The sequence below is a fragment of the Anastrepha ludens genome, chromosome 4, assembly GCF_028408465.1.
Source record: "Anastrepha ludens isolate Willacy chromosome 4, idAnaLude1.1, whole genome shotgun sequence".
Lineage (NCBI taxonomy): Eukaryota > Metazoa > Arthropoda > Insecta > Diptera > Tephritidae > Anastrepha > Anastrepha ludens.
This window is the reverse complement of record NC_071500.1, coordinates 13,945,518-13,970,682: the sequence shown is the minus strand read 5'-3', so window position 1 is coordinate 13,970,682 and position 25,165 is coordinate 13,945,518. Positions and strand designations below refer to the sequence as shown.

At 39.8% G+C, this 25,165-nt stretch overlaps 1 protein-coding gene across 2 annotated transcripts in view; it reads left to right on the top strand.

Moving 5' to 3' along the window:
* Positions 1-25,165, top strand: part of LOC128859738 (circadian locomoter output cycles protein kaput) — a 97,805-nt gene that overhangs the window by 40,048 nt on the left and 32,592 nt on the right. Inside the window, exon 2 of one of the 2 annotated variants that reach the window (XM_054096793.1) lies at positions 21,846-22,343. In XM_054096793.1, coding sequence (XP_053952768.1) covers positions 22,306-22,343 — 38 coding nt within the window. In that variant the 5' untranslated portion in view covers positions 21,846-22,305. Of the gene's footprint in view, positions 1-21,454; positions 22,344-25,165 lie in introns of those variants that run through there. The other variant, XM_054096792.1, reaches the window with a different exon arrangement.

Below are 25,165 nucleotides of genomic sequence, written 5' to 3'. Positions count from 1 at the left end.
AAATTCGATATCATTTCACGGTAGCGCTCACCATTCATTGTGACCATAACTTCCCGAAGTCATTATTTTTCTCAAAATCAATGAGGGTCTTTGCGAGGAAGCCCTATCCGTCGAGTTGTTCGCGAAGCTCTTCGGAATGAACTCTATGTTATATGCAGAAGACACTTTATGTCGGTACAAACACGAAAACAGCGAGTTATCCGAACAAAAAGTCTGCTAAGCAAAATTAGACACTCTAAAGCGCCTGAGATGTTATGGTTTCCTCTGACGAAAAAAATACAGACTAAGACCGACAGATGGCTTTGTTTCAATCCTCTAACCCAATGGTTGCTGTGGTCACGCACACGAAGTTTCCAGCCACTTTTATGGTTTCAGGCGTTGTCAGCAACAAAGAACATGTCATTATACCCCGCGTCTTTTTTGAAGGATTTCGAGTCAATTTTGTTGCATATATCAAAGTTCTAGAGACAGTAGAAAAACTGTGGATTGATAGTGTACGCAGAAACAGCCCATATATCTTTCAACAAGACCCTGCTCCTTCACACAAAGCGATGGCTACACAAGATTAGATTGCTGACAATTTCCATGACCACATAACACCGAACTTATGGTCACCTACTTTAATCTCGTTTGTTCTTTGTTTTGTTTTAGTAGGAGGAAAACGTCGAAAGCCTAGATGGAACTGAGACCTACTCTTGTCCGAGCGTTTGCTCTTCCCAGAGCCTTGTCGGTATGTAGTTTAATGAAACTCGGGCCCAAGTGTTACGCGACAACGCGTGGTAAACAAATCAGACTGATGCGCGAGATGATGTAACAACAAATATGAGGCTCGTGACTAACTCTGGAGGTGTACAGATAGAAATTTACTTTCAACCAATACCCAGACTTGTGATGTTTATGTTTGACCCGATTATCTGTACACGTCCTCGGCTCGAGATATTTACGTTTGTCCCGACAATCTATTCACGAGCCTGGCTCGTCATATTCGTCATATATGTTTGGGCCAAAATTTTCTCGTTAAAACACGGTAAGGGGTTAACTCATATCTTCAGTCTATTTCAGTGCCGGTAGCTATCCGGTGCTCACGCTGCGACGACTCTTCGCCATTTTCAGTCTGCTGCTCCATTTGCTGTTATCTGAAGTCCGCCTGTCTTCAAACAGACAGTCGGCGCAGTGGCGTATCGGCACCCACGTCACTGTAGACAGTTATAATTTCGAGGTTGTAAAAGGCTTCGTGTATTTAGGAACCAGCATTAACACCAATAACAATGTCAGCCTGGAGATCCAACGTAGAATTTCTCTTGCTAACAAGTGCTACTTTGGACTAAGTAGGCAACTGAGCAGTAAAGTCCTCTCTCGACGAACAAAACTAACACTCTACAAGACTCTCATCATGCCCGTCTTAACGTATGGCGCAGAAGCTTGGACGATGACAACATCCGATGAACCGACGCTTGGAGTGTATGGGAGAGAGATTTTGCGTAAGATTTTTGGACCTTTGCACGTTGGCAGTGGCGAATATCGTAGGCGATGGAATGATGAGCTGTATGAGTTTTACGACGACATAGACATGGCGCAGCGAATAAAGATCCACCGGCTACGTTGGCTGGGTCATGTCGTCTGAATGGATACAAACTCTCCGTCTTTGAAAGTATTCGATGCGGTACCAGCTGGTGGTAGCAGAGGAAGAGAAAGGCCTCATATGCGTTGGAAAGATCAGGTGGAGAAAGACTTGGCTTGACTTGGTGTATCCAATTAGCGCCGGTTAGCAGGAGAAAGAAACGACTGGTGCGCTTTGTTAAACTCGGCCAAAATCGCTTAAGTGGTTATCGCGCCAATTAAGAAGAAGAAGTCCGCTTTTCAGGCCCATTCTTCCTCACGCACCATTGTTGTTCTATGCCCTGCCCTGTTCTGCCTTATCGCAAATTTGCGCTATGAGGTTCACTTCTTTAGGGATTTCAACGCAAGCCTTAAAGAGACTATTTCTCAAATGGGCAAGCAAAAAGAACGTGACTTGCACTTTCTCGTACGTCAGGCCAGAGAGCGCAAAAAGCGGCGCTTGTCAAATAAAAGCGATGCAAATATTCCTTGAATCATCCATTGCGGCTCAGCAATTGCGTTATATGAAAGTCGACCTCTCCGTGCGTTTCACTAAGCCATTTCGCAATGTCCAGTATTAGATTATAGGTACACCTTATCTAATCTTTGGTCTCCTAGATTACTACGTTTGAGGTGCAGTTCAGCGTGAATCTAATAAGCAGCCTCATAACACCTTTTCTTCTCTGAAGACTGCAATTAATACCGTTTTGATCAATATGAATAAGAGACTTTTGATGCGGGCATGGAATCGTTTCCGGACGCCATTTCTCCTTATGTTAAATGCACATTCACTTTCAAGAAAGCTTTCAAAGGAGAATTTTCCATCAGCAAAATAGAAGCTTAAAGTGCACATCAATAGCAGATAGAAGTAAATATGTATGCGACAATCTATGGAAGGCAATCCGATGCGTGTGCAGATGGCATTAGGCCAACAGGTAACTTAAGCTGTTTTCGCTGAGCCAATTAGACACCCACACCACTTCGCAACGAATTCGGTTAACCAAGCAACACTTCAGCCACACCACAGCCACATTGGTCATTTCATACTCTTCGCTTGATTGATGCCGCTTTGAAGTTGCGAATATCATTCAACACTGGGGAAATTACGATTCGTTAAATGTTGTCCCACGACTTTAACTAATACAAGTAAATACCGGTGCAGGGATTAATTTCCACTGATACTATCTGATGTGCAACACACTCTTATGCACTCATACTTGCGTACTTATCTGTGTATCCACCGAAAATTTGTTAACATGCAACATTGTCAGCAAATTTAATCTGCCACTGCCCACTCATGGTCCTTATGTAGCTGTGTGTGCAATCACCTCATGGGTTTATAGCAAATTGGAAAACTTACACATTTTTATGCATCCCTCACCGAAGGCAGCCACCGAACTCATACTAAGTATTTGTGGAATCAGCTTTCAAAAGCAACATAAATCACAAAGTGGTGTCAAAACGGTTCAATGAAATTTTGAATCGTTTCGTTTATTTTAATTAAAGTGAAATTGTTCGTGCAGCCACAAATTGGCTTAAAAGTCATTCGAATCCTCATAACCAACACATTTTCGAAGGGAGGAAGGGCATAGAGCTGAAGCATTGCAAGTAACTTTCGCCCTTTCAGTTGCCATTTCTATGATCGCGAATTTAGGTATATTTGCGTTTGATATGCTGCTGATACCCCACAATGTCAAGCAACTTTTGATTCAATGAATTTTCTCACCACACTCACACATGCACACCATTTGCATCGTATTTGTGCTTTTCCGGTTGCAGAAATTCAAAAAAGAAAATAAAGGCTTTCATTTCCAACTTTCTGCTGAATGCTTCTAAAGCGTGCCAAGTTGTTGACGGAAGCCATTTCGTGTTGCAATTAAACACCTTATGAGGTATGCATGGACAATTTCCAGTCGCAGTGTGCAGCACACATACATACGTATGCATGGACTTGCAAAGCTTGTGTGGTAGGGAAATATACGCTAAGACGCAACGAAGATGTTGTTCAAGAAGGATTTAAGCGAAATTGGTGAAATGGGAGCGTGGCAAAGTGGCGCCCAGAAAGAAGCCCGACTATGCTGCAACAGACGCCCAGCTGCCACACAATGATTTTTGCATGCATTACAAAATCAAAATAAGTCTTACATTTGTTGCTGCTAGACATGATGTGTCACTCAAGTTTTCGCTTGTTTAATTTACTTGAGATTTCCATTACTAACCATTTCAATTAGCGGTAGCGGAAATATTTATTAAAACAGCGTTAAAAAATGCTTAAAAGATGTCGATAAAAAAGAAATAATTTTAACCCTCCTTAGGGCCAAACCTTTTTCGACTTTGGACGTGAATTCAACATATTTAATTTTTTATTTTATATTGTATTAAAGCTAACGACCCAAAGTTTAATTTCCCATTGATTTATGGATATAACCTTTTAAAAAGGATCTTCGAACAGGACGAAAAAAATATTTAAAAAGTTACACCTTCGTTTGTGCACCTCGGGTATGGCTGGACGCCTACACAAATATATGGAAATATGATGCACTTTGACTATTCTACCTGTTTTTTTCTACTTTTTTATGTGTTGTCTCTTTGTCCTTTTTTGTATATTTATTATCATTGATTGGCTGCTTGAGCACTGTTACCTGAAGATCTCTATTGTGCAGCTATGTAGCCTACTCAAACAGTTTTAGGCTGTTAATAAATCCTAAAACTCGTCTTCTTCTTCTTCTTAATTGGCGCGATAACCATTTACGCGATTTTGGCCGAGTTTAACAAAGCGCACCAGTCGTTTCTTTCTCCTGCTAACCGGCGCTAATTGAACACACCAAGTCAAGCCAAGTCCTTCTTCACCTGATCTTTCCAACGCAGAGGAGGCCTTCCTCTTCCTCTGCTACTACCAGCTGGTACCGCATCGAATACTTTCAAAGTCGGAGCGTTTGAATCCATTCGGACGACTTGACCCAGGCAACGTGGCCGCTGGATCTTTATTCGCTGCGCTATGTCTATGTCGTCGTAAAGCTCATACAGCTCATCGTGCCATCGCCTGCGATATTCGCCGTTACCAACGTGCAAAAGTCCAAAAATCTTCCGCAGAATCTTTTTTCTCAAACACTCCAAGCGTCGCTTCATCGGATGTTGTCATCGTCCAAGCTTCTGCGCCATACGTTAGGACGGGCATGATGAGAGCCTTTTAGAGTGTTAGTTTTGTTCGTCGAGAGAGGACTTTACTGCTCAGTTGCCTACTTAGTCCACAGTAGCACTTGTTGGCAAGAGAGATTTTCCGTTGGATTTCAAAGCTGATATTGTTATCGGTGTTAATGCTGGTTCCTAAATACACGAAGTATTTTACAACCTCGAAATTATAACTGTCTACAGTGACGTGGGCGCCAATATGCGAGTGTACCGACTGTTTGTTTGAAGACAGGAGGTACTTCGTTTTGTCCTCATTCACTACCAGATCCATTCGCTTTGCCTCTTTATCCACTTTGGAGAAGGCAGAACGAACAGCGCGGTTGTTAAGGCCGATAATGTCAATATCATCGACATACGCCAACAATTCTACGCTCTTATAAAATATTGTGCCTGAGGGATTCAGTTCTGCGTCTCGTACAATGTTCTCCAACATCAGGTTAAAGAAGTCACACGACAGCGAGTCACCTTGTCTGAAACCTCGTTTGGTATCAAACTTCTCGGATAGGTCCTTCCCAATTCTGACGGCACTGCTGATGTTGAGCAACGTCATCTTGCATAGCCGTATTAGTTTTGTGGGGATACCAAATTCAGACATCCCGGCATACACATAACTCCTTTTCGTACTGTCGAATGCAGCTTTGATATCGACGAAAAGATGGTGGGTGTCGATTCTCCTTTCGTGGGTCTTTTCCAAGATTTGGCGAATTGTAAATATTTGGTTGATGGTAGACTTTCCAGGTCTAAAGCCACACTGATAAGGTCCCATCAGTTGGTTGACGGTGGGCTTCAGCCTTTCACACAATACGCTCGCTAGAACCTTATAGGTGATGATTTTTAAGTGGCGGGTCCCAAACCCAGCGCACAACAAGCTATCGAGGAATGCTTCGCCTTCTCACGTTAGCTCACTCCCGAACGAGTATTTGAAAGCTACCCAGAGGATACGATAATCGCGAACGTTGTGAGCTGCTTGAACCATATGCAGAAGAATCGTCCTGGCTACTCCGAAGTGAATGGCAATCAGTAACTTTCCCCAGTTGCGTGAACTTCTACACATGGAACCATCCTCCATAGAACCTAAAACTGCTGCAGGCTTAATTTCTACCAGGAGGTTTCGATCTATGGCCCCATTTCCCTGGTAATTTAGTCTGCCTTGTGCCACTGCTGTTCAGTCGTATAGAATATGCTCTGCTGTTTCTTGTGCCTCTTTGCAGAGTCTACAGAAATCGTTTTCTATCGCAGGTTCAGAACCTATGAAGGGAGTGCTTGCTCCCGTTTTCTCTAAAGTGTCACCAATTTCATTCCCTTTGTGCCCCTCATGTCCCGGCGCCCACATCAAGGTAACAGAGTTTCTTGATTCTAGGGTGTTGAGGATTTTAAAATACTCCCAGACCTACCTAGATTGGAGTGAGAAGCTATCCAGCGATTTTAGAGCTGATTGACTGTCAGAGAGAATGTTTATATTGGCACCGCGCGTGCCTCTCCGCAGATATTCTCAGGCACACAACTCTAAAGCGTTGACCTCCGCCTGGAAAATGGAAGTGTCTTTCCCATTGCAATTGCTTTTTTGAAATGTGGTCCGACAATTAGCCCCGTCACTACCGTCTTCCATTTTGGACCCATCAGTAAACTACACCTGTGCGCCCTGTTTTAAGGATATTTCATAGTTTCTCCACGTTGAGCGATCACTAATGACCGCTTTGAATTTTTTGGAGAATTCTAGTTTCCTGTACATCTTGTCGTGAACTGTGAGGTACGGAAGGTTAGGAATTGAACCCAGAATTCTTACTTGTCTTGTAAAATTGCCCCCTTTGAGCTGGAATAGATTAGGAAGCCTTAGAGCTGCACTGACTGCCGACCATTTGGCTACAAGATATTGTGGAATGAGTCCAGTGATCATTCCTAAAGCCCCTGTGGGACAGGTTCGCATTGCTCCCGCCACGCTCAGACAGGCTATTCTGTATACCTTGTTAAGTAATACTAGATTTCTTTTTCCCCAAACTAATATTTTGTTGCACCATTTACGATTTCAGCAATAAAAAATTCCATTTCAGAAATTCTCTTTTCAGCTAGGACGGTAATTTTTAAGACAGTTCAGGAAATATTTGGGTGTTCATCTTTTATGTTGTTCGGCCAAGACGAATAAGCTTACCGAATTACAAGTTAATCATTGAAAGTATTGCCCATCGCTGGCTATTACTTTTTCCCAATTTTCTGGTAGATCTCGTACACCGTCGCGGTAGAACTGTTCATCTTTTGAGGCTATCCACGGATCAAGCAATTTTTTATGTCTTCATATGAATGGAACTGCTGGTCGGCTAGACCATGTGCCATCGATCGGAACAGGTGATAATCGGACGGTGCAATATCTGGAGAACATGCCAAGTGGGGTAGGATTTCCCATTTCAGTGTTTCCAGGTAGGTTTTAACAGGTTTGGCAATGTGAGGCCGAGCGTTGTCATGCAGTAGAATCACTTTTTCGTGCCTCTCCGCGTATTGCGGCCGCTTCTCGCGCAGTGCTCGGCTCAATCGCATCAATTGAAATCGATACCGATCCCCAGTGATGGGTTCGCTTGGTTTCAACGGTTCATAACAAATAACACCAACTTGGTCCCACCAAATACATAGCATAACCTTCGCAGCGTGAATATTCGGCCGAGGCAACGACGTAGAAGCATAAATTCTTTGACTTTCTTTTCTTTGGATTGCTGTAATGAATCCATTTTTCATCACCCGTCACGATGTGATAAAGAAAACTCTTCCTTTTTTGCCGCTGGAGCAGTTGTTCACAGGCGAAAAAACGACGTTCAACATCCTTTAGTTTTAACTCATAAGGAACCCAAGTTCCCTGTTTCTAAATCACTCCCAGAGCATGCAACCACTTGGAAATGGATTGGCGGGTAACTGCTAATACCGAAGCAAGCTTTTCTGCCGTTTGACACGGATCCTCATTGAGCAGTGGCTCCAATTCAGCGTCTTCGAACGTTTTTGGCCTTCCTTCACGCGGACGGTCGTCAACATTAAAATCACCGTCTTTGAAGCGACGGAACCAATCTCGGAACGTTGTTTCATTTCCATACATTTTTTGTAGCTCTCGATGCGCTTCAGCCGCCGTTTATTGCGAATGAAAGAGGAAAATCAACACTTCCCGCAAATGACGATTATTCGGCACAAAAGCAGACATTTTCACAAAACCAAAAGCATATGATACTAAAAAAAATCACTAAGGTGTCGAAGCAGTTTGTTTACCATATGTCTAAGCTTCGTTTATGACGTTTAGGTTATGTTAGAATCGACTAGCACACAGTGCTGGCGGCATCTATGGACAAACAGCGGGAACTTAGTTGCGCACCTAGTAATATTCACGCTTAAAGCCTTTAATGTCCTAATTCTATAAGCGAATCTCATCTCAAGTCACTAAAATTGAGATTATAAATTAATGACTCTTTTTGTGACTTGAGACGATTTTGCTATTCAGTCAGGGAAAGTCACAAGAATTTCACCAAATATCAAGGTGAAAATAAATAGAGACAGTCAGCTGATGGCACGTATTGGCTAGAAATAGTCAAAAAGTTGAGCAAAAATTCACTTATTGATTCCATATATAATGGAATTTTTTAAACTCCTTTATCAAGCGAAATTTTTCATCAAAAACATAAAGAATATGAGTATTACTAAGCTCACACAAAAGAACGTTTTTAATTTCTGTTTTATAAACCTTTTCCCTGAATCGGTTTATCAACAATTCAATTGAGACAAATAAAATTAATAATCGATAAATATTGAATTGCATCTCTATATACATTCCGTTGAAATGAACTAGTCAAGTGGTTTGAGATCTTGAATAAGTTCCCAGCAGAAGGATTTCGGGAATCTAAAAATCCTCCTGAAAACGTCTTCTTCCAGAAGGAATGGGTCTTCCGTACTGCGTAAACTTGCCGGAATCCGTCTACGCATATTTCTAAAACGTCAATAATTACACAATTATTCGTGTTCTTAAGAAATTTTTACCCAAAACATATTACTTCGCTTCTTTTTTTGCAATATATATAAAATAATTAGTTCCTCTTTTTCATATTTTTCGTTTTGTGAGCTGCTCAGAAGTAAATCACTAATTAGTGACTTTTTTTTTAGACTAATGACGTGAGATTGATCACAGAATTGCAACTAGTTTCAAAATCAAATTTCACCACGAAAAGTCTCAATTAGTGACTTGAGACTGTTTACAGAATTCGGGCAAAAGCCTCTCAGTATTCACACGATCACATTTATAAGCAGCTGCCCTCGTAACAAATGCTAGTGCAAAATAAAACTGCATTTGGGAAACAGTTTTGTATATGCAATTAAATATTATTTAATGAAAAACTATTAAGTGTTTGGTTACTGGAAATAATGAGAAATTAATTGCATGCAAGCAATTTAAGTGAAGTAGCTAAAAATTTAAATGTCCAAATGACAGGTGAACATGAACAAAATGTGTAGTTCCCCCACATGTGGTTACATTTCCAAATATGCAATTACTATATTGTCGTTTATTGTTTTTACTTATTTAAATACTGTATACATATATACATTCTACAATTGCATGCTTGGATTTAAATATTTGTTAAATCGCTGTTGGCACGTATTTTCCGAGCAATAAAAGGTGCTCCATCCTAACTAGGTGCTTGAGAAATCAATTTCGATTTCCTCTGGTTCAATTTTATTTGATATAACACAATTTTTTGCGCTCATAAACGTAAACAATAATAGGAAGATAATCACTCTTGGCAGCAACGCATAATTGGAATATTTTTTCTGCATTTTTCATAACATTTTGAAGCATTTCCGAGGTTGTGACGTTTATTTCCACGCGAATATTTGCCTTCATGGGGTCGAGTGCCTGAGGTTTAGTAAGTGAACACTAGGCCGGGTGGATTTGTGGGGAGGCAAAAAAATCGCCCATTGCTCTGTGAAAATGATATTCTAGGGATCAAAATAAGAAACTTTGCCGAAGGAACCATACCTCTAAAACGAATTCTGATGTCCCCCAATTTGGGTCGAACTTTTTAGTTTCTTTTCTCATGTAAAGGCCAAAAATGGTGATATTTTGAAATGATTGTATGGGGAATCGGCCGTCATGGCATGGGTGGATCGGCCGTCCAAAGTTAGTGGGGGTCGGTCATACATTTGGACTCGATTGGAGCACTCTAAATGGGTCAAAGTGGGATTTTTCGTTCGACCCGAATTGGGAGACATCAGAATTCGTTTTAGAGGTATGGTTCCTTCGGCAAAGTTTCTTATTTTGATCCCTAGAATACGATTTTCACAGAGCAATGAGCGATTTTTAAATCGACCCGCCCTAGTGCGCAGCCTTCTCATAGCTAAGCTTTCACCCTCACATAAAAGGTGTCTCACTGTTTCCTCTTCTTCTGTATTAAGACAGTTTCTACAGAAATCGAAGTACGAGAGTCCTAACCTTCTAGCATGGCTGCCTATTAAACAATGACCAGTTAATACCCCTATCATTTTTCTTATAGCTTCTCTGTTAAATCTTAACGAGATTATCGATCGATCGCTGTTCCAGTTCGGCCATGTCTGTCTGCTTCGTCATTTAGAAGTTTAAAACATTCTAAAACTGTTTTTAACGTGTGTGTTTTAGATTCAAACGCTTTTATTGCCGCTTGACTGTCCGAGTATATGAAGACTTCTTTTGTGGATAATGCTCTCGTTTTTATTACCGTAAGTCCCTCTTTTATGGCAGTGACTTTCGCCTGAAATACACTGCATTGATCAGGTAGGCGAAATGATTGGCATACTTCGAGTTTATCGGAGTAAACCGCTCCACCTACTTTGTTGTCTAGTTTTGAGCCATCTGTGTAGATGTTAATATCATTTTTCTTAACAATAAACCCATTATCCCATTCCTCTTTGGAAGGAAATACTGTGACGAAGGATTTATTTAAGTTGATATCCTTGGTCTTACTTTTCTAAAATTGAAGAGTGTCCTCTTTGGTTCGTTCTGAGTAGGCCGATTTCTCTTAGTCTGGGAGCTGCTTTGGCAGCTGTTTGCTTACCGAATTGCTTTATTGGTAAAAGGTTAAGCATAATATTTAGTGCTTCTGTGGGTGAAGTCCTAAGGGCCCCGCAGATGCAAAGACTGGCCATTCCTAAATTCTTCCCAAAGAAATAACTAATAACAAATTTGCACAACTTTCAAATGTCTCAACAGCCATTGAACGAAAGCGAAAAAGAAAAGGAAAACAGAAAAGTAAACAATTTTTTTTTTTTCAAATAACCAAGTTTCTTTGCCCTTTGCAACCCCACAACATTAATGGACGTTGTTTTAGAACTCTCACATTATCCATAAGAACAACCAAAGCTACAATTGGCTCAGGCGTTCTTCAAAATCGCAGAAATTTTGACATTCATTACAAACATTCAATTATAAATCTGATGTGAGCCCTGAAGACTGCGTAGACTTCAAAAGAACTTAACAAGATTGGAAGCTTTGTGAGATTATAACTTCTTACCTCTTAATGCTGGTAAATGCCAGCACTTGTGCTTCAAAGTTACGATTGATTTCGATTACAATTTGGGCACCCTTAAAATGTATGAAGGTGGCCAAGGGAAATCTGAATATATGGAAATCAGACGTTCGCTAAAAATTTCACGCAGCAGGTCCACAGTTTGCCTAACAGTATCCGCAGTTGCTTCTTCTTGTTGAAACCACAAATTAGGATACTACTCCGCCATTGGCCGCAAAAAGCTTTCAATAAATGTTCTGTAAGAAGCTCCTGAAATCGATTCCGGCGTTTCATACTCATTTTCGAAGAAATATGGATCGATAACTCTAGTGGCCATAACACCGCACCAAACAGTACATTTAGATGGGTGCAACTGATGTTGGTGTGTTGCCCTTGGATTTTCAGAGCCCCACAATCTACAGTTTTGTTTGTTGACATAACCATTTAAATGGAAATGCGCTTCATCCGACATCAAAATATTATTTAAAAAATCAATTTGTGTGGCCAATTGTGTAAAACGAATAGCGTATTGTAGTCGTTGTTGGTGGTCTTGCGGTAGCAGTGCTTGCACAATTTGAATTTTGTATGGGTACATCTTAAGATCCAACTTTAAAATTCTAGGCAATGTCGTTCTGCAAATGCCCAATTGGCTGGAACGACGGCGAGTTGAGACAGATGAATCATCTGCAACACTCTGCCGCACAGTTTTCACGTTGTCTTCAGTGCGAATATTTCGATGGGCACCTCATCCAGGACGGTCGGCCACTGAACCCAGTTCCTCAAAACGACCGACCAAACTCCTTATCATGAAGGCTGTGGGAGCTGATCTGGAATTAAAATGTTGCCGATATTTACGCTGCGTTAAAACAATCGATCGTGGACAAGAATAGAAAAACTCAATAATTTTAACGCGTTGTGTTGTACTGTAGGGTTCCCTAATAAATTTCCAACAATTAAATTATAACCTACAAAAAGAGAAAAATAAATATGTCAAAAAATAAAAAAGTTACTTGTGCTTAACATTAGTAGGTCTTATTTAGCCCACCCTGTACTTTAATTGATGAATGAAGGAATAAATAATAATGAAAATGTATTTTGCATTGGTGTCAATCAAGAGGAGACGATGAATCGTAGTATCTTTGCATGAAACTTCAGAAATTAATAATTAATTGTCATAAAAAAAATTAAGAGTTTGAAGAAAACTTTGATTTTTTTTAACAAATTTTCGTACTTTTTTAAAATTCGGCGACCATTTTCTTAATTTTCGAAAAAAAAAAACAATTCTATTAAGCACTAAATGTACTAATAAAGTAACGCATTTTCCTTTGCTTACTTGATTTTAGACGAACCACTACAAAGTTGAGATGCGCAACGCAAAACGTTGCTTGTGTCAGGGGGTCCAGCGAAGATATGACTACAGCTTTGCCCGCAATTTTATGAAGTCTAGCTAGAATATTATATAATAACTGTGTATTATTAAGTATAATACCTCTGTAGTATTAAGCTCCTTATAAAAATATCTGCCGTTCGGAGTCGGCTTGAAACTGTAGGCCCTTCCATTTGTGGAACAACATCAAGACGCATACCACAAATAGGAGGAGGAACTCGGCCAAACACCCAAAAAGGGTGTATGCGCCAATTATATATTATTAAGTAGCTTTTTGAAATAAATCAAAGCTGAATGTTGTCCACCAAGGATTAAAAAAAAAATAATCATATTTTTCTGAATCTATCAAATGTGCCAATTAACTAATCTTATCAAACAAACTTATACATGCATGCACATTTCTAATTTATTGTACTTATTTACATTTTCTTATGCACATCTACATGCATACGCACACATTATTAAATAAATAATCAAGTAAGGGGGGCTGAATTCGTTGCGGACCGCACTTTGAATACCCGCGCACATTTTAGTAGGTAAAATTGAATTTGTGCTGGACGAACATACAAAAAGTTTTTTTTATCCAAAAAATATTACACCTGTTTATATTAACAATAAGAAATTTGTTTTAAAGATATTTGTAAAGGGTCCGCCATATAACTTTACGGAATTAAAAATGCTATAAAAAAGAAACTACTCAATATTTTTCCAAACTGTTTTTTTTTTATTTTGAAGTACAATCCTTCCGGTTAATGATGGAACACAACTTCATTCATATGGCTGCCTCGGCTAGCCATGCACCATCCCATACGATCGGTCCAATTTTCCAACACATTTTCGATTGTATGCGGCTGTATTTCGCGTATGTTGGTCTTCAGTGCATCAATTATTGCTGGTTTGTTGACATAACACTGGTCTTTGACGGCACCCGAAAGATAATAATCCAACGGCGTCAAATCGCAGCTCCGAGGCGGCCAAACGATATCAGAATTTCGGCTGATAATGCGATCTTCGAAGACAGTGCGCAAAAGATTGATCGTAGCATTCGCTGTGTGGCAAGTAGCGCCATCTTGTTGGAACCAAATGCCACCAATATCCTCCTCTTCAATTTCTCGGCACAAAAATTCGTTCAACATGGCCCGGTAACGCTCTCCATTGACGGTTACGGCCACTCCTCGCTCATTTTCGAAGAAAAATGGACCAATGATGCCTCTCGACCAAAATCCGCACCAAACAGTGACTCGTTGTGAATGCATCGGCTTTTCTTCGAGTGCGTGCGGGGTTTCTGATCCCCAAATGCGGCAATTTTGCTTGTTAACATACCCGCCGAGATGGAAATGAGTCTTCATCTTCTTCAAGTCGATCCCAAGCCCATGAAGCGAAGCGAAAACGCATATTTCCCAGCGATCTTTGAGCGTATACACAACCATTTTCGTTCAGCGGAAGAATAAAACTAATTTTCTGTCAAATCAGATGACAGCTAAGTGTTACCATTCTTCAAATAATACCTAGTTCAAATCCGTAACGACAGATGGCGGGCCCTATATATATAAATGATACTGTAAGGCCATTCCTCTTCAAGATCATTTAGGAATATAGAATTCATTTGTAAAATATTTACTAATAGGTCTATTTATAAGTTCGTGCGGTTTTACAACAGATGGCGTAACTTGATTATTATTCCATCGATCCACATTTCCAAACATTCATTGGAGAGCTACTGTCGTAAGGCACAAACGTCAGTATAAGTTTTTTATTTGAAGCGTAAACAACAATATTTTTACCACACTTGAAAATGTCGAATTTCGTGCCAAATAATGTGTTTTTGCGGGGAATTCTTCTTCATTATTTTAATATGAAGAAAAAAGCAGCCGAAAGTCATCGTATCTTGGTGGAAGTTTATGGTGAGCATGCTCTATCTGAGCGAACGTGCCAGAAGTGGTTTGCACGCTTTAAAAGTGGTGATTTTGGCTTGGAAGACGAAGAACGCGAGGGTGCGCCGCCAAAGTTCATGGATACCGAATTGGAGGAATTGCTCGATCAAGATCCGGCTCAAACGCAAGAAGAGGTTGCAAAAACTTTGGGAGTTGATCAATCAACCATTTCCAAACGTTTAAAAGCCATGGGAATGATCCGAAAGGTAGGCCATTGGGTGCCGTATGAATTGAAGCCAAGAGACGTTGAACGCCGTTTTATGGCATGCGAACAACTGCTTCAACGGCACAAAAGAAAGGGTTTTTTGCATCGAATTGTGACTGGCGATGAAAAGTGGGTCCATTACGACAATCCAAAACGTCGGGCAACGTATGGATACCCTGGCCATGCTTCAACATCGACGTCGGCGCAGAATATTCATGGCCTGAAGGTTATGCTGTGTATCTGGTGGGACCAGCTGGGTGTTGTGTATTATGAGCTACTGAAACCGAATGAAACGATTACAGGGGATGTCTACCGACGACAATTGATGCGTTTGAGCCGAGCACTGCGAGAAAAACGGCCGCAATACGCCGATAGACACGACAAAGTTATTTTGCAACATGACAATGCTCGGCCACATGTTGCACAAGTGGTCAAAACATACTTAGAAACGCTCAAATGGGATGTCCTACCCCACCCGCTGTATAGTCCAGACCTTGCGCCATCCGATTACTATCTCTTCCGATCGATGCAACATGGCCTGGCTGACCAGCACTTCCGTAATTACGATGAAGTCAAAAAATGGATCGATTCGTGGATTGCGGCAAAACCGACCGAATTTTTCACAAAGGGAATCCGTGAATTGCCAGAAAGATGGGAAAAAGTAGTAGTAAGCGATGGACAATATTTTGAATATTAAATTTGTAACCATTTTACGTCAATAAAGTTTCAAATTTCGAAAAAAAACCGCACGAACTTATTCATAGTCCTATTATGATAATTTAGATAAGTACATAAATATAATTCTTACTATTATATTACAAAAGATCAGTTGGTGTTTTTCGTTTAAGTCTCTTCTTTTTGAATTTTTCGTCAGCAGGAAGCTTCCTCATCGTCGGATTTGTGTGCGTCAGAAGTCTGCCTTCTGCCTGCTCGCTCGCTCTTTTGTATGGCTTCATCAACTGTGTCGATGTTTAAGTCGCGGTGAATGTCAGCATTTGGTATATACGAGGGCGGATCAATAAGTCCGTAACTTTTTGTATTTCTGACCTCTTTACTGAAAAAGAAATACTGCTCCTATCAACAGGCATCTGTCAGTTGACTACTGTCAAAATTTGAACGTGCTGCGTCCGTTAGTTTGTGTTTTACAGCTACCTTTATCAGACTATCCAGTAATTTGAGGAGAAAATGGAAAAAACTGAATTTCGTGTGCTTATTAAGCATTATTTTTTGCGAAAAAAAACCATTACCGAGACCAAAGCTAAGCTTGATAAATACTATAGGGACTCTGCACCATCTATTTCAATGGTAAAAAAGTGGTTTACTGTATTTCGTTGTGGCCGTACAAGCACTGAAGATGCCGAACGTCCTGGACGCCCAGTTGAGGTCTCTACACCCGAAACAATCGAAAAAATTCACGATATGGTGTTGTCCGACAGAAGATTGAAAGTGCGAGAGATTGTGGAAGCCGTAGGGATCTCGCATGGTTCAGTGGTTTCAGTTTTGAATGATCACTTGGGCATGAGAAAGCTTTCCGCAATGTAATTGTCAGCATTTTTAAATTTATAGATTTTGTTATGAAGAAGTCCCGCACGTCGGGTACTTTGCTAACACAAGTTGGCCAGTAAGTGGGTTCCCCTGTGCTTACAGTATAAAGTCACAGTTTAATTTTCTGATGGCGTCAAGTAGAGCTTTTCGTTTAGTATTAGTCAGTCTTAAGCCCCATGTCATGTTCCTTGCATTGAAGTCACCTCCGGCTATGCATTTTTTTCCAAGTGTCTTTAGGTAGTCAACATAATGCTTTATTTTGTTATTAAATTTTGGTGGACAGTATGCAGCTGAAATAGTCAATAAGCCATGAGTGTCATTAATTTGAATTGTCGTTGCCATATAAAAAGTAGACGTGGTTTTTATTCGTTTTCAATAATAACGCATCAGAGATATGTTGCAAAATTTTAATTGTATTCTATCATTTAATTATTCAGAAAAACATTGATTGTAAGCTGGGCTAGGTGAAAAGTGAAGCTATTTTTTTGTTACGTTTCAATAAAAAAAGAGTAATGCGTATAAAAATTTTGAGTTTTAATAAGCCACTATCGAGATACTCACATTTACTCAAAAGTGGGAGTGGATTGCACATTTTTCAAAATTTTTCCTTCTTCGTATTCCTTTTTTTCTTGGGTTTATCACTTTTATGAAATTTCAATATTTTTGCATCATCTATAACAGATACTATAACTTTTTTGATTAATTTGGAAATTACCGTTATATGGGTGGTGAGTGTACTTGTAGACCAATTTTTCTTATTCTCACTACCAATCTACCTTGGATATGCAATAACATGTGCACTAAGTTTCATTGGAATTAAGGGTCTTTCAAAAGCGACACCTAGATGTCAGTAGTGAAAAATTCTAGTTATACCTTTTTAATGTCATCTTTGATATTTGTGGAGTAGGCAGATACACAATTTTACACGATAGCACAACGAGTTAAAAGTATTGAAACTTATTTGAAAAATTCTTAGTACCATTCACAGGGGTAATACTCTGACTTTAACCTTTCCAAGCACGGAATGCTTTAGAGGATAGGCGAAAGTACTGGACGTAACCAAACTGTTTGAAAAAACTTCAGTTAGGGTAAAAAATTTAAGGGTCTCAAGCAAAAAATCTCATTCGGATCATAGCTGGATCCTCTATGACCTGCATCTTGAGATAGATTCACATTTATCATGTCGTAATCCACTTAGAACAAATTGGGTTTAAAACAATAATAGAGAACAGGATAGGAAGTATCCCGATCCGTCAAATCACACTCACACAGAAACCATTGAGAGTAGGGTTACAACATTGGAGAAAACGTCGTTTCCAATTGAATATAGCAAAAAATACTATCCTCCTTGGTGGAACAACGAGTATTCAGAATTAAAGGAAGAAGCCGGATCAAATTTTAATGCCAGCTACTCAACAGGTATTTGACAATTATACAGAGAAAGTCGGAGACAGTACAAGAAGGCAACTAGGGCCGCCAAGAAAAAATAGCTGCAGCGATTTCTGTTTTTCTATCGAATCTACTAGAGATTTTGCAAGACGTAGCCCTATTTTATCCAAAGACCAGCCAATTACTTCTTGGGTCAATGGGGGGCAGATGCTACTTGGACTTGTGCAGTGGAAGAATCTCTGAAACTTTTTTTTTAAATACTCATTTTTCGGGATGCAGCACTTACGAGATCGACGTTGGGGAAATCCGGCGTCGCCGATATCACCTACAGCAATTTGCCGAAGTAGTAGTCTCAAAAAAAAGGTTACATGGGCAATCAAATCATTTTCGCATTCGAGATCTCCAGGCCCTGACGGGATCTTTCCTAAGATGTTACATAGGTGTTGGGTTATATTCCAAATAGCTGGAAATTTGTTAGCGTCGTCTTCCACCCAAAGGTAGGTAGAAGGGGACATGAATTGCGCAGGACTTTAAGCCCATCAGTCTTTCAACCTTCCTTTTAAATACTTTTGAACGGCTTTTAGATATATACATTAAAAGTTCGCTAGAGGGCTCTCGTATATCAGGAGCACAACACACTCACCTCAAAGGCAACTCTACAGAGACAGCGCTTCACGAGGGAACTGACAATAGAGGCATCTCTAGCAAATAAACTGTATACCAATCAGCTTTTTTGTGCATAGAAGGCAGTTTATTATTGGGACAAACTCAATATACCTACCTTGTAGACGATTGATTATATCATCTCGATGGTAACAGTCAACAGGATTTTTGGCACTCTTCTTCCATTTCAGAAGGAATGGAGTAAGGGATTCTCACTTAACTACTTCGACACTACAGTCTATACAGATGGCACTAAAATGGATTGTGCTGTTGGAGCTGCTATATACGTGTATTCTCATAGACCTAGAATTGAAAAATCTGTGCGGCTTTCTAATCATTGCAGTGTCTTGCAGGCGGATAGGGGAAGCTTGGCAATAAGGGAATCTGGGCTATTAATCTTAATAAACTCTTAGGCTAATAATCGCAAACTTCGCTTCTAAGGACAATACTGCTATTCTTTCGGATAGCCAAACTGCAATTCAGACACAGCAACGAGCTCTAAACTGGTGGAATAAAGCAGAAATAGCCTTCCCACCTTGGTTGACCTGAGTACCTTAGTCTGAATTTCGGGACATAGGAATATTGAAGGTAACGAAAATGATGTATTTTTTTTACATATAAGTGTTAAGAGCCGTATTGTGAATAAAAATAATATACAATTTTTTACATTTTTATTTTAAAACATCTAGGCAGGTCTTTTGAAATTCCCTTTATATTAATTTTTGTTAATTTTGTTTGAGTTATCTTACACATGGACGGACAGACTGACGTACTGACATAACTAAATCGACTCCTTTCATCATTTTGAGCAATGTGGCATATATTGAGTAATCGAATAATTCTTTTCGTATATCTAATCAAACTTCAACTCTTTTTTTTTATATTTATAATGAACTTTATTAAACCAAATATGTACCATTTTGGTACATTTCTTTTAGAGACATTATTCCATCAGTGTAAAACTTTTGTGGTTTCTCGGCGAGAAACTGCGACAAGTAATTTTTACTCCATTAAGGGAGTTCTGCATTGACCGAAACAAATGGTAGTCCGATGGTGCAAGGTCAGGGCTATACGGTGCATGCATCGAAACTTCCCAGCCAAGCTCTTCCAGTTTTTGCCGAGTCATCAAAGATGTGTGTGGCCTGGCGTTGTCCTGATGGAAGGCGACACCCTTTGAGCTTGATGAGCAGGAGTTCTGGCCGTTTTTTTCGATTGCTTGCTTCAATCTCATCAGTTGTTGACAGTAAAGTGTAGAATCAATCGTTCGAGCAGGCTGGAGCAGCTCATAGTGGATGATTCCTTTCCAATCCCACCAAACACACAGCACAACCTTTCGAGGCGTCAATCCTGGCTTTGCGACCATTTTTTGAGCTTCACCACCTTTGCACCATGATCTTTTTCGCACATTATTGTCGTATTTGATCAATTTTTCGTCTCCTGTTACCATTCGCTTCAGAAATGGTTCGATTTCATTTTGTTTTATCAAAGAATCGCAGATGTTAATTCGGTCCACTAAATTTTTCACAGACAATTCATGTGGTACCCAAACATCGAGCTTCTTTTTGTAACCAGCCTTTTTTAAATGGTTGAAAACCGTTTGATGATGAATGTTTAGCGCCTTGGCGATGTTCTGTCAGCTTATATGACGGTCCTGGTCAATCTTTTCCATAATTTCATCGACTTTTTCAACGATAGGTCGACCGGAGCGAGGTGCATCTTTCACATCGAAATTTCCAGAACGGAAGCGAGCGAACCATTGTTGTGCTACACGAACTGATACAACATCGTCTGCGTAAACTTCACAAATGTCATTGGTGGCTTGCGTGGCATTCTTCCCTTTTTTATACAAAAATTTCAAAACATAGCGAATTTCTTCATTATTTTCACTCATTTTTGAACAGCTATAACTTTTTTTCAACTTCTCCGAATTTAATTTTTTCTGGTTAAATGAAGCTTAAAATGTCACCTTTCTAACACCATATGATATGACACAATGTGATTGGTAGCATTGGAGATAGATGAATCCAACGACATCTATTGGCATACGAAAATACTTTTTCGACTACCCAATATTTGTCTACATGTAACCCCGCTCTTTTATGTTGTTAAATAAAACCGTTTTGTGCAAAAAATTTTAATACCCTTTTTCACAAGTGCGCGGGTATAAATATTCGAAATTCAAACGATATTTGTGATAATTCAAATTCTCGTAATAAGTTATGCAACTGATGCTAAATTTAGCGCCGTAATAACCTTGGCGCCAGAGACGCACAAAGGGGCACCTGCACACAGCATCAGCTGCTATTAGCTGCATAAAGGAAATTCCAGTGAAAGGGATTTTTGATGATGATTTGGTTGTTATTGTTTTTGTTGCTTGCAAACATTCTCCGCTTTTCAAATGCGTATGTGAGCGCCGAAATGTGTTTTTGTAGTTGGTGTAGCCGGCGCTGATAACTGGTTGTCAACTGCCATATGGAATATAACGGGCGCATGTAGCAACGCTTATCAGTCCTATTCAATTAACCTTAGAGGTGGGCACATGAGTGCGTTTATGTTACTAAGTGTGCGTGTGTGTGTGTGTGTGTGTGTATGTTTATGTGCGTGCGCTGTGAAACTTGGTGTCCTTAGTCAGTGGCAAATATGTGGTGGGTAGTGTTAAATGCTTTATACTTAGGTAGCTTTATACTTATGCTGTTCGTTAATTTTAGGGGTTGAAATTGCATTGCTGCACTCATTGGTGTTTCGTGGTCAGTAATTTCCTAGAGGGTTAACGGCATGACAATGCTAAGCATGCGCATTGGCCAATGGAGTTTACGTAATTTGCACAACCGTAGTATACTTGCAGGCGGTTGAACGCATGGAAGGCGAGCAAACAATGTAAATATAAAAACAGTCAGCACACATACATGAGCGCAGATGTTTGCATGTATTTAATAGTGAATTTATTTGCCACGCTGTAATGATCAAACCTGTATATGTATGTGTGAGGAGTGAATGCAAACACAAGGATGACTTTTCGCTGTATTTGTGGCCTATACACATGCAGTGGGAGAGTAGCTGTTTGCATGTGCGTGCAAGTGTGTGTGTGTGTGTGAATTAACGTGTTTTTGACAAATTCTTCCAATCTAAATCCAGCAGATTTACCTTTGCACTTGTTGCATTCGGACAAATTGCGGTAGTTGCGAAACGAGATCAGAAACGAGCCGAACGTGCAGATAAATGAGTCAACATATTTGATTAAAATTTACAAGAAAATCGTTAAATGAAAATATCTATGTAATTAGAGAGTGAAAAAATGAACAACTGCAGTGAAAAATATGACAAAAATGTTGAGCTTTTAAACCAAATTTTCTTACCTAAGCTTTATTGTGTTTAAAATTTCATTACCCCATCACTTTAATAAAACAAAATTTTTGTGTGTCTCGCAGTTGCGTGCCGTTTGGACAACATGTACGCCATAAACGAATTCGAACTCTTCTTCAAAGTGGACATAACATAAATCCTATCGCAATTTAAATATTCATTTTTACAAAAATATGCAAAAATGAGGTGAAAAATTGTAATATCCACCGTGGCTCGTCTGAAACGATGTGGGAATAATTAAAAGAAAAAAATTGTGCGAATCTCGGTTAAACGCATCAAAAGCAGTAAAGAAAATCAGCATACGCCAAATTGCGAAAAAAAAATCTAGTTGTAGTGTCTAATAGTGTCTAAAAATTGGATAAATTCTAGCAAAAATAACAAAAAGAATAAAAATTCAATTCAGCATTTTCCACTCTTGCCGCAGCCGAAATTGTTTCGTGCGACGTCGTGTTTGCGTTCGTCATTGACGCAACGCCATTCGTCTAGTAGCCATATTGAAAATTGGATTACCTAACGCATTTCAAAATGGAGGACGAGAGTGAAGACAAGGACGACACAAAAAGGTATGAATTCCTTTTCATATTGGCTTATTCAACATTTTATTACATCTTTATTAATATTGGCATACAAACACACATACACATACAGCGTAATGCATACCTACATACTTACTCACATACGCACGCATTTGCTGCTGACTTTATTGTGTCATCTGGCGTCCCACAGGATAGTATTTTGGGACCTTTGCTTTTTGTCTTGTTCGTGAATGACATAAAAAACTGTTCTCATATGCCAAGTTTTTACTTTATGCTGACGACCTTAAAATCTATACCGCACGGGAAAATTATGAGGCCGAAAGGATTATGATCATATCTGCTAAAGCAGTTGTTTTGTTGTTATAATTTTTATTATTCCTTGAAAATATATAATATTAAGTTAATACTTTTTCTTACTCTCTGCTAAAATGGTATACAGTTCAGTGACTCCTGTTTTATTTTTAATTAGATTCTTATATTTAGAAATAACTTCCTCTTAATAGTTTGCTTATGTTAAAGTATATTCTGCATGACCACACCTGTTGACGTCCAAAGAAAAAGGAAAGTTTATTTTAGCTAACATAAGTTAGCTGCGGTTCAATATTAAACCTCGCTCACATATTACAACATCTCGTTCAGAGGAGATAATTTTATCGTATGTGACATGAACATTCCCGGGCCCAAGGACGACAGTACTTCACTAAACGGAGAAATTAGAATTGTTTCCAGCAGAGCCGTTGGAGGTAATTGGTTTATCGCCAGGTTGAATGGCTGTGCCCCGACTCACAGCCGTATCGTTGCTGCCTTCAACAATCCTATCTTCCGTTAATTTGGAAGGGTTCACGTTAGGTAGAAAACAAATTTTACGAATAGGTCTCTTGAAAAATTTTCCTTTACATTTCAAAGTGACTACTCGGGTTAGTCCATCAGGTCCTGGATGTATTTCAACTATGCGCGCTAAAGGCCACCTGCCAGGTGGGCATCTTTCGTCATACATCAGAACTAGGTCGCCGATTTTAGCATTGATACGAGTAGTGGTCCATTTCGGACGGCTTTGTAGTCGTCTGAGATACTCCGAATACCAGCGACGCCAAAAGTGTTGTTTTAAGCGTTCAACCATACGCCACCGACTTAATCCAGAAGTAGCGAAATCAAGTAAGTTTTCATCAGGAATATTAAGAGTTGGTTCTCCAATTAAAAAATGTCCTGGTGTAAGTGCGTCGCAGTTTTCCTCATCTTCATTGAGCGGACAAAGAGGACGCGAATTCAGGCAAGCTTCTATTTGATATAAAAGTGTAGTCAACTCTTCGAAATTCAAAACGCGGTCTTGCAAGACACGCTTAAGGTGAAATTTTGTGGATTTTACCCCAGCTTCCCATAAACCACCGAAGTGTGGAGAGGCTGGCGGAATAAAATTCCAAGTTGTGCCTTCGCTAGCAAAACATGCTCTGAGGTCTTCCGGTATTGATGCTGTGTTGCGCTGATGCATGGTGTGCAGTAGACTGCTGGCACCAACGAAGTTTGTCCCACAATCTGAGTATAGTTGCGTACATTTTCCTCTACGTGAAATGAAGCGCCGAAAAGCTGCGATAAAGGCCTCAGTAGATAAACTGGAGACACATTCCAAGTGGACTGCCTTTGATACCATACATAGAAATATACAAATATACCCCTTTGATGTTCTAGCATTACGAAGAGACGATTGGCGTACATCAATTGGACCAGCAAAATCGACGCCGCTATGTAAGAATGGTCGCGCTGGAGTCAATCGAACCGCTGGAATTTGTCCCATAAGTTGTTCTGCTACTTTCGCTGTATATCTAAAGCATACCAAACAACGCTTTAATACAGTTTCCGCAATTCTACGCGCATTTGGTATCCAATAATTTCGCCTAATGAAAGTTATCATTAGTTGTATACCCCCATGTAACGTTCTTGTATGTGCGTCTGTAAATAAAAGTAGAGTTAGAGGGTTTTTCTTAGATAACAAAAAGGGATGTTTCATATTCTCAGGTATATCAGCGAGTTGTAACCTTCCTCCTACGCGTAGAAATCCTTCTCCACAAATGAAAGGGTTTAGTTTCCTGATCGGATTGCTCTTCTGTAGCTCACCTGTTTGTAACGATTGCTTTATTTCTTCATGATATTCGTAGCGTTGGGACAAATATAGCAGACGATTGAATGCCGATTTCAACTCTGCGGCTGTTAGGTTTCCAAAGCGCCGAGGTTGTGAAGTTGCATTGTAATAAAAACGAAAAATATAGGCTGTCACAGAAATTGTTTTACCTAAAGTAGAAAATTTGTATAAAATTTGTGGATAACTTGAAGAATTGATATGCAAGATGTTGACCACATTTCGTTTTTCAAGGGTGGTCTCCTTCCTATAGTCAATATCACTTGGCCATGCACTCTCGTTTTGAAGTAGCCACTCAGGGCCATGCCACCAGAGAGGATGAATTGATAAATTGTCTGGTAGAATGCCTTTCGTTGCACAATCTGCGGGGTTGTCGGATGTAGGAATATATCGCCACTGGCTGACGTTTGTAAGACGCTGAATCTCTGCTACGCGGTTTGCTACAAACACTGTCCAACGAATCGGCTCCGCTCTAATCCACGCTAAAACTGTCGTACTATCGCTCCATAAAGTAATATTTTCAACACACTCCGGCAAAGATTTCACTACCTTATCTACCAGTTGGGCAAGTAAATGAGATGCGCAGAGCTCCAGCTTAGGTATTGTGAGTAATTTTACGGGAGCCACCCTTGTCTTACTCTGAAGCAGTTGCACAACTACTTCTCCATTTTCCATAATTGTTCTCGAGTAAACCACGGCTGCATAAGCAACTTGC